At 38.2% G+C, this 11,161-nt stretch overlaps 1 protein-coding gene across 6 annotated transcripts in view; it reads right to left on the bottom strand.

The window, feature by feature from the left end:
* Positions 1 to 458: 458 nt before the first annotated feature.
* The window catches only part of NFYA (nuclear transcription factor Y subunit alpha), a 36,915-nt gene continuing 26,212 nt past the window's right edge, over positions 459 to 11,161 (bottom strand). For all 6 annotated transcript variants that reach the window (XM_055144353.1, XM_055144355.1, XM_004621348.2 and 3 more), the window contains one exon: positions 459 to 3,096. In XM_055144353.1, coding sequence (XP_055000328.1) covers positions 3,043 to 3,096 — 54 coding nt within the window. In that variant the 3' untranslated portion in view covers positions 459 to 3,042. The remainder of the gene's footprint in view (positions 3,097 to 11,161) is intronic.

The following is an 11,161-nucleotide window of genomic DNA, read 5'->3' as shown; positions in this document are numbered from 1 at the left end:
ACTTTGTCCAAAAGTCACAATTTCAAAGGTGGGATTGGGTTCTGCAAAAAGGAACTCAGATAAGCTGTTCCAAGATATCCAGAAAAGGCAATTTCCAATATCTCTGACATGTGGAACTGAAAGACAAGCTCTTATCTCCTCCAATTTTAGAAGTAAGCTCGATTTTCCCTTTAACCTACAGAAAGAGAATCATTCATATGTTTTTTGCTAACCATGTTGCCTGAAAAATTATGGTAACTAACACCCTCCTTGTCCTTGTAATCCTCTTCTTTAAAACCCTGGTATAATCCATTTTTTAATGTATAGTTGTTATTAAATTTTGACCTTTCCTATTACCTATTTGATGTGAATCTGTCCATCCAGTCTCAAAAAAAGAGGGGCAAGGGAATCCCTCTTCCATCCCCAAAGCCCTGAGAAACTATCACACCTAGAACAGAGGCAATGCAAACTCCTCGAAATTCAAATCACTTCTTAATGTTTTTATAAATTTATTTTAAAAAATAACAATTGCAATGACATCAATGATCAATCACTTGTACTCCTCCTATTGCTGGGAAAAACCCTATATAGTTAAGTCCCAAAGGAAAATCAAGACATTATCATCAGGCACTCCAAAGCCAGAAATTGCTGTTGGTCCAGTGGTATGGACACTGGTATGTTCAATGTACCAGTGCAATTAAAATATATACATTTACAATTTTCTTGGAAAAAAAAAAAGCACTCAAGAAGTGAAATAACTATGCTTTTGAACAATTATTCACTTATCCATTCACTCTTCCTTTCTGCATCTAAGAAGTCATCACTACTGTCACTAGAACAAAGGAATAAAGGAACCTCTAGTAACAAAAAAATCCAAACGCCAACCTTCCACTTTCTGGGTCATAATGGTATAGAATGACCACAATAAAAAGTCATGAGTAATCTGAAATGCAGTGGCAAAATTAAAAGGAAGCATTTCATTCCAAACAAAACCCCAAACACACGGGAAAAAACCCTTGGAACAATGAGGTTGGCATTACTATGTACAGACTTACACAAACAAATATTTTAGAATTGTTGGCTTAAGTCCTAGAAATTAGGTTTGAGTAATTTTATTTCTAAATTCTGCATCTTAGACTTCTAAATGAACCAAGGGATACAAATCCCTATAGTATCATCTGAACCTACTGAATAAAATGAGTACATGAAATGCATGCAAGGGCCAGAAATTTCTGAGTCTACCAAAATCACAGCTTCTCCTGACATGGAAACCAGGTTAGAGGACAAGAAACCAGGAAACCAGGTTAGAGGAACAAGAAACATGGAAACCAGGTCAGAGGAGCTAAGGAAAAATTTTCTGCTTCCTCTGCATAGTTCTGCAACTGTATTTCTGCAATTAAAATATCTTCCCTTTGTACTGTTTTCTTCAGAAGGGCTTTTTCCTCTATTAATATAATTATAGATGATACAAAAGAGCCAATCTTATTAGTCAAATAAAATCCAAATGTTCTTCAAAAGAGGTTAGGTTTCCTTTGTATTCCGAGAAGATAGCCTCTTTTATGGAAATACTATCTTTGTTTTCCAGGACACAGCATCTAGAAAAGATGTCTGAGGCACAATCAGTTCTGTAAACTGTGGGCAGAATCTGACTCCGCAGGGATCTCTTTTAGTATACAGTTTATCCCTAGAACATAGACGTGATGTGGAAACCTTTTTAAAAAAAAAAAGACTGTGGAAAAATAGAGAAACACATGGAAACTGGCACCAAAGATTTAGCTGCCATGTTTGCTCCCTGGGCAAGCACAAGAGGGCCACAGGAGTTAAGAAGCCAAAAATCCACCTCAAACTTTACCTGAAATATGTCCAAAAAGGCTTCAACGGTACTTTCCAGAAATTGTAAAGGACTAAATATGACCCTTCTCCCTTTTTGTGCTTATATATAAGGGTTATATAAGAAATGTAAATGATTCCCTTCATTTCATTGATCCAATCCAGGCATCAACTAACTGGGAGAATAATGCTATGACAACATATAGGCATTTATAACTACTCTCTTTTCTAAACTGAACCCATCTAAACCCATGAACCCATCGATTCCCTAATGCTGTCACAGAGTCTGTGATTGAAATCTCTAGTTTGGGTCTCTGTTTAAGAGTTACTACAAATGTGCTCAGCACTTAAACATGGTTTTGCTCTTTACTAATGGTTCAATATCCTCTAAATTTTCTTGAATGTTTCCACAGCAAGAACTATGGTCCAAATGACCTGTTTAGAGACAAGTCACAACTCATCAAAGCTTAAAAAAAAAAAAAAAAAAGGGAGAAAGAAAAAAAAGAGAAAAAAGTGAGATTAAGTGATTTCTATTTTTAGTGCTTGAGTCTTTTATCATTCATTCTCCCCTCAGAGTTAACATATTCTTGGCTGGAGTCCAAAATTACCACCCTATCATCTGGGCAGACAGATTATTATTAGTACCACAGATTAAATGAATATATCTAAGATAATTTATTGTTTTCATGAGATAAATTCCCTTCCCTGGAAGCGATCTCTGAATACAAACTGTCCATTCAGTTCAGTTCAGTTCGTCAGCCTGAGAGCCCCCCCATTGGAGGGACAGATGATGTTTATAGATTCCAAGGGAAGGAGTGGGCTGTATCTTCCCTGATTGCAGGTTAGGCTGAGAAGGTTTATTCCCCGCCCCGACCCCCCCGCCCGCTGAAATGGCTGGCTGGCTTCACCAGTCAATGTAAGTGCTATGTATGGTACTGCTGGCTTGACATGGGTCCCTTTTCATCATCCTAATCCATGAAATGTCAATGTCATCAACACTCTGAAGTAAGTCCTGACTCAAAGAGTGAGACAAAGGCTTGCCAACTTCAATTTGCTAGACATCACTGCAGTTATAATACTTAGCCACTTATTAAAAACTAAGTGTTTTCTGTCCTGTAAAAAAGGGCAGAATGTGATCGTCAATGTTCTGCTGGCAGTCGATCAGTTTCCTGGAACGGTAGGAAGCAGTGTGAGAAACAGGAACTTGATCCGGTTTCATCATGGGCCCCAGGGTTAGGACACTCGGATGATCTGTGTCATTGCTTCTTCATCTGCTTGGTTTGGATCCTAGAGACAAAGAAAATATAAAAATTATAAAATCAACCAGGACCCCCTGCCTCAAATATTTATCTTCAATGGAATACACACAACTTTCCTGAAGGCTATTGACTACGAATCCCTGAATTTAAGTGCAATCAAAATGTAAAAAGAGTCACTTCAAGTTTTAAGTACTACAAGTCTGGCTTAGGACTCTACTACAAATACTCCAAAGCTGATATAGCACACACTTCTTTCCTGAGCATCCATGTTAACCTCTATTCTTAGGTTAAAGGGTATGTATGTAAAGAAAAAGACCCAGAGATCTATCATATCAAGTTGTATTTTTATGCTCTTTTCTGATAATCATATTTAAGTGCTGGAGAAATTAGGAGGATTGGAAAGAATACTGAAAGTTTAATATATCCCTTCGGTATACATACTTGAAGCTTAAATGAACGAAGTGGTTATCAGGACCTACATTCAAAATTTAGCCAAGAATCTATCAAAAACTACTTCTAAACTTCTTGATTCTCACTTACTCTTCTCAATAAAAGCTGCCTACTATCTAACTTAAACTTTGCAGTGTTTCACAACCATCAGTTCTTAGAAACCTTTGAAACACTCCATAATAATCACATTAGTAGTAGTTTTAAATGCCTGAAGCTTAAACTAGTAGGTTTTTGGAAAAAAAAAAAATCCAAAGATTTCAGTCGTTGGTACTAGAGCTAGGTTTTAAATCAACAAACAATGGCATGGAGGGATGGACAAGTACTCCTTTATGGAGGTCCCTGAGGAATCCCAGTCTGTTTGGAGGGCTGGGGAGACAAAGCTCTTTCAAAATCACATGGAAATAGCCTCAGATTTCATACAGGAAAAAATAATGAACTAGCTCTCATTTATGAGTAGGTAACTATCACGTCTAAAACACAGTCATTAGTATTTGGTTCTGGAATGGACACTATGCTAACTGAGTACAATAAATACAGCAGAGCATGCTACAATTTTCTACTTCCTACACAGCATATAGTTGAGTGAAAAGACAATCAGTACATATTTGTACAAATAACACAATTCAATAGTGATTACACTTGATAAAGAAAAAGATGTGACAGACCTGAATCTGTAAGTTATATTGTAAGAAACATAGGTAATACCCTTCATGACAGTGAATCTAGACATTATCTTCAATGATTCAATGCAACTGGCTGAGCAAACAGAAGCAAAAATTCAACAAACTGGACTATATCAAGTTAAAAATTTTGCAACACAAAAGAAACAATGACCAAAATAAAAAGAGAACACACAGACTGGAAGAAAGTATTTGCCCACCACTTATCTGACAAAGGCTAATTAAAAACAAAAACAAAAACACTGGCAAACAACAAAAACAACCAACTTCATCAAAAAATGGGAAAAGAGATGAGCAGAAATTTCCTCAAAGATGTACAGATTACTAGCAGGTATATGAAAAGATGCACACACACACAAAACCAAACAAAAAAACAGTGATTGCATGGGTGTGAGAAAAAGGAACCCTTGCTGGTAGGAATGTTTACCGACTCAATTGTTTTTGAAAACTATATGAACATGTCAAAAAAACTAAAATTTGAGCAATCTCACTTGTGTGCATCTACTCCAATGGCCCCAAAATGAATCAGGAAAGATGTTCATTGGAACATATTCACAATGGAAATAATCCTCATGTGCCCAACAGCAGATGACTAGAAAAAGAAATTCTGAAGAGATACCAGAGGGGTTGCATGGGGTGAAGTGGTTTGATCCCTTGTGCCACAATGGATCCCCTAAGCACCGCCAGGATCATTTTAAGAGTGCAGAGTAAGACCTCAGCAAAGCTAGGTGTGGCCCCAAACCCTAAAGACTTAAAGGTTTATTCTGGATAAGTTGGCCTTAGGGTGGCTTCAAGACCTAAAAGGTCAAAGGGAGAGAATTCTTCAAGCAAACAACTTCCTTAAAAAGGCTGGGTGGCCATATTAACATCAGAGGAAATGAGACTTCAGGCTCAGAAAGGAGACAGCAAGGATCATTTCTTAACGACCAAGCAAGGAATGTGTACAAGAACACTTCTAAACATAAACATATGCACTTAATGAGGGTCTAGCAAAATATTTAAAACAACTGCAAATAGACTTAAAAGACACTGACACCAACACAATAGTAGCCGGAGACTTCAACACTACTCTGCCAGCTCTCAACAGATCAAGTTTGGTAAGGAAATAGTTCTTTGAAGAAATGGAAAAAAAAAAAGGGGGGGTGTCTTAGCATATTTGCGTGTGTGTACATGGCTTTTCATCTGCAAAAAATTATTATACATATTCTTATGCATGTGAACAGGACATTCTCCAAGACAGACCACATACTAGACACAAAACATACCTCCACAAAGTCAAAAGAACAGAAATTACACTATCTTCTCAGACAACAATACACCGAAAATAGAAGTAAATCACAAACAAAAACAAAGAAAACAGCTGAAAATGCTATCAGCATTTCTATTTCTACGTTCATTGTAGCATTATTCACAATAGCCAGAATCTGGAAACAACCCGAGTGTGCCTGAGAACAGAGGACTAGACAAGGAAACTACGGTACACCTACACAACAGAATACTACACAGCCATTAGGTAGAATGTCTTGAAATTTGCTTATAAATGAATGGACATGGAGAATATCATGCTGAATGAAATGAGTCAGGAGAGGGACAGCTATAAAATGACTTTATTCATTTGTGGGATATAAATATAAACATACATAAATATATATACGCACACACACACAAACACACACACATACATAATGAGACTAATATCCAAGACCAGGGTAAACACAGGACAGGACTGGTCAATGAATGGCTGGAAGCTTGCCACAAGAGTGTGTGAGGCAAAGGGCAGTTAGGATAGAGAAGGGACCAACACGACAATAATAATTGGAAATAATCACTTTGGACAGGAACCGAGTGATGAAAGTAGATAAACGGATATACCTGATAACCTTTAATAACCTTTCAGGGAGAGGGGAAGGGGGGAAGGAGAGAGGCGAGGGAGTGGGGGGGGGGGAGAGAAAGAGAGAGAGAGACAGAGGCCGGGTAGGTGGGTGGGAAACTGGGACCACTGGTGGTGGGAAATGTACACTGGTGAAGGAATGGGTGTTGGAATGAACATGACTGAAATCTAATCATGAACAGCTACTTTGTAACTGTATATATCGCTGTGATTCAATAAAAAAACATAATAAATTAAAAAAAAGAGCTAAAAAAAATCTAGCATCTAGGAAATCAGCTTTTAACTAAGAAAGTAAAACACCTATACAAAAAAAAAAACCTACAAAACACTACTTAAAGATAAAACTGTACAAGAGGAAATGGAAACATACCCCCTGCTCTGGGAGGATTAGCATTGTCAAAATGGCAATACTAGATAAGCATTACACAGATTCTATGCAGTGCCTAAAACGATACTTAAAATGTTTTTCAAAGAAATAGATCAAGCACAGGATCCTGATACTCATATGGAACAATACAATCTCCCACCCCCTTAAATAGTCAAAGTTACCCTCAGGAAAAAGATGAAGGAATCACATTCCCCAAATTCAAACTGTACTGCAAAGCAGTAGTAATTAAAACAGCATGGTACCGGAATAAAGACAAACCCTCAAGCATAAAATTAGTTGATCTTCAACAAACCCTACATGCAAAAAAAAAAAAAAAAAAAAGGATGAATTCAGATCCCTAACAACATACAAAAGCCAAATCAAAATGGACTGAAGATCTTGAAATGAGACCTGTATCCATAAGGAACTTTCCATGACATCTAGGCTAAAGGCGCTGTCAAAGATGAAACACCACTGACCAAGTGGAAGCAAAGATAAACAAATGGGACGGCATTAAGCTAAGAAGCTTCTGCACCTCAAAGAAACGGGAAAAATTCTTTACTCAACAATCTGACAGGAAGTTAGTTTACAAGGAGAAAAATCCACCCCCATCGAAAAATGAGATGAACAGAAATTCCCTTCAAGTAATACAAATGGCTACAAAGCACATGAACAAGTACTCTGCATCACTAATCAAGGAAAAGCCTATTGAAACAGTGAGATATCATCCCACATTATGAGGCTGGTACACATCAAAAAGAACAAGCATGGTGTGGAAAGAGGGAGAAAGGGACCCTCATTCACTGCTGGTGGGAATATTGATTAGTCCAGCCTTTCTGGAAAAAAATCTAGGAACTGAACTTCTATTTGACCCAGCAATTCCACTTCTTAGCAAATACTCGAAGGGCCCCAAAACAAAATGGAGAAAAGACGTTTGCACTCCTATGTTCTTTGTAGTGCTATTCATAAAAGCCAAAGTCTGGAAACAACTCTAGTGTCCAAGAAAAAGATGACTAGATAAAGACACTATGGTATTTACACATAGTGTAATAGACTGTTACCTGGCTATAAGATAAAGTCACGATATTTGCTGCTATGTGGAGGGACTTGGAGAGCATCCTGCAGTTAGAGGGAGAAAGACCAATGCAGTATTGCCCTTATAAGTAAGACATAAAAGGAACATAAAGGTGGAAAGTAAGAAATGCCCAAAGGCAATGGAAACAAAGTACATGAGAATTGGTATCCAGTAGGAAACATGCCAGTAGAGGGGGCTGGGGGATGCCACTGTGAAGGGAGAGACAGACACAGAATCACTGCTCCCATATGTGGGGTATAGAGAAATTTAATAGTGGAATAAGGAATGCCCAAAGGCAATGGATACAAAGATCAGGAGAACTGTATACAGTAGGTAACATAACACCTGAGGAGCGTGGTGCATAGGGCAGGGAGCAGGTAAAGCTAGGGTGGAGGAAACATTCAACCAGGAGGAAGAGGTGGGTACTGAAAGGTGAGGAAGTGTTACTTATGAAGGAAACTATAAGCAGTACTAAAATCACAGTGCAAAAATTTAGGATTACAAAAGAACCACTTATAGAAGCAAACTCTTCGGGGAGGGGTGAAACTGGTGGAGCAAAGTGGACACTGGTGAATGGACTGGTGCTGAAACTATATATGCTTGAAACCCAATCATAAATAACTTTGACCTTTGATGGTGACTTACATGATAAAAATAGGATCACAGTAAGATGTAATGTTTCCCAAAGTGGGGAGCTAACATCCCTTGTGGGGTACTGAATCTAGGGGATAGCTTTCTGTTTGTTCACTTTAAAAAAGTACATTTTCTGGGTGGCAATGAAAAAATATTTTTTTTCCCCCCTGAAAAAGGGAATAGGAACCTTTCATGCAGAGAATGGACTAGATGGTAACAGTTATGGAAGAAGAAACGAGAGTACGCTGCAGGTATATTAATCCAAGCAAAATTAGGATTAGGCAAAACTGGCAACAGCATAAGGGATTTTATTTATTTATTTTTTGCCTTTTTTTTTGGGGGGGTCATACTCGGCGTTGCTCAGAAATTAACCCTGGCGGTGCTCGGGGGACCATATGCGATACTGGGGATTAAACCCAGGTCGGCCGTGTGCAAGGCAAACACCATCCCCGCTGTGCTATCGCTCCAGCCCTGGGATTTTATTTTAAAGGAAAAGCCAAGAGAACATCTTTACAGATAGGACAATTTTACAGCAACCTCTTCCATCATCCCAGCAGGGAACCTCCACATCTCAATTGCACAACTCACATGTTGCTCACGCTTATATGTCCTGCCACTGGTTGAAGACAGAGAAGGAAAATATCAACACACTGCTCAATCCCTCCATCTCCCAGGAAATCTGACTACAAGGATTTCATCTTCAGCATAGCAGGCACACCAGCAAACGCAAACGGGAAGATGTGTAGAACCAAGCTTTACTGAGTGAAAAAAGTAACAAAGAAGGGCTCTACCGGAATCAACCAATTCTGAAAGCACTCAGAACTTTAGTGATATCATGTTGGGAAGTTTGATTAGAAAAAAACCAACAAAAACAACAACAAAAGATGGAATAGGGTAGTTAGCAAACATGGGAGCTAATGACAAAACTAAATTCTAAAGTTACAAAAATGAATATGGTGGTGATTAGAACAAACAGAACTCCAACGCAATAGAAGGTCTGAGTAGTAGTAAGAGTGATGCCAGCTGAGGAAAAAGATCAAGAAACTCCAAAATGAGATGCAGTAAATGCTAGAGAACAAACGATGGAAAAAATGTCAAAGAAAATAAACAGCAATAAGGTCAAAATAAGAATTATTGGACTCACAGAGAGCAAGAAGGTAAGTTCAATGAAGAAATACTAAAGAAATAAGGGATAGAAACCGCCCAGAGCAGGGGCTGGAGCGGTAGCACAGCGGGTAAGGGGTTTGCCTTGCACGCAGCCGACCCGGGTTTGATTCCTAGCATCCCATATGGTCCCCTGAGCACCACCAGGGGTGATTTCCTGAGTGCAGAGCCAGGAGTAACCCCTGTGCATTGCCAGGTGTGACCCAAAAAGAAAAAAAAAAAAGAAAAAAGAAAAGAAACTGCCCAGAGCTGAGGAGCGCAAATCTAAGAGGCCCAAAAGGCCTCAGCAAAGTAGATCAAACTGAAACACTGATGAAGGGATTAGTGCTGAAATAAAGTAAGCCTGAAAATCATGAATATCTTTGTAACTTTGTGATTCAGGATGATTCAACTTAAAAAGAGAAAGAAAACTCCAAGGCATATTACAATCAGAATTACAAAAGGCCTGAACTCAGAATAATGAAAGTCGCACGACTGATTAAGAAGCATACACACATGAGAGTGCTGTAAAATCAGTCTCTACAAGCAGGAAGAGAATGGTGAGCTATAGTAAAAAGCAAAAAATCTGAAAACTTAACACTGTAGCATTATCATTCATGTTTGCTGGAATGACACAAGGCAAGTGCCCTGTCTGTTATTCTATCTTCCTGGTCCCCAGTATTTTCTAACATAAAGCCTATCTTCCCTTCTTAGTATAAAATACCTTTATATTTGTATACCCATTCAGAGATGATACCTTAATATTTTATTTTCCCTCTCCTCACTTTGCTACATCTTATATCTGTAGGATTTATCTATTTCGTTAATTTTGAAATGCATTAACAGAATTATTCAAAAACTATATATTTATATACTCACAAAAAGAGAAAGATCGCTTTTTTGGCTGTTTTTCAGGCTTTTGGGCAACACCCAGTGGGTGCTCAAGGATCAGTCCTGGCTGGCTTGAGGGGACCATATAGAGTGCCTGGACCAATCCTGGGTTAGCCACATGCAACACAAGGCCCTACATGCTGTATTGCCAATCCAGTATCTTTTCTAGATTGGTAGAAAGATAGTTTGTAACTTAAAGAAACAAAGTAAGGGAGCAAAGTCATCAGAACTGGAGCTTTTGTCTATAGAACCTAGCTTACATTTAGAAGAAAGGGTTAGATGGTGCTGGCTGGGAGGGGCCCAAGACACTGGTAGAGAGGAAAGCAAGTACTCAGGTGGATAGGTAGATGTGGTACTGGAATTTCTGCATGGAGTTAATGTAAATGGAGGTACTATATTATAACTCTCAACAAAAATGATTTAAAAAAGGAGAGAAAACAGCAATTTTAGCTTTATTAACTAGGTATATGGACATTTGATTAGATGAGCAAAACTGGTTTATACAATAAAAAGAATCAGTTTTTTTCATATATAAACTCAGAAATGCTAAGTGATACAATCAGAAGAATGAGATGTGAAAATTAGTACCATAGAGTTGTAAAAAGCAAGATCTGGAACTATACTGCTAGGGTTTTAATTCTAGTTCCAACAATTTTAATTCTATTTTAATTTAATTTTAATTCTAGTTCCAACAATTTTAATTTTGGTATTTAAACAATTTTAAGTTTATCTTAGACAAACTGCTTGGCTTCCCTAAACCTCGAGCTTCAAAAATGGAAACAGCAATTCTTACCATTATGGGGCTTGAGGTTACTATATAAAGTCAATGAAAATGAAAAGTGTTCAAGAAAGCACAGTGGCTGTGGCTAGAGAGAACACTGGGGGTGAAATCTTGGGTCAATCCCCAGCCCTGTATAATCGTTCCTTGAGCACCACAGGCAGTGCTGGGGACTGACCGGGAGT

Source organism: Sorex araneus, chromosome 7 (assembly GCF_027595985.1).
Source record: "Sorex araneus isolate mSorAra2 chromosome 7, mSorAra2.pri, whole genome shotgun sequence".
NCBI lineage: Eukaryota > Metazoa > Chordata > Mammalia > Eulipotyphla > Soricidae > Sorex > Sorex araneus.
The sequence above is the reverse complement of the archived record's forward strand: the minus strand, read 5'-3'. Positions and strand labels throughout refer to the sequence as shown.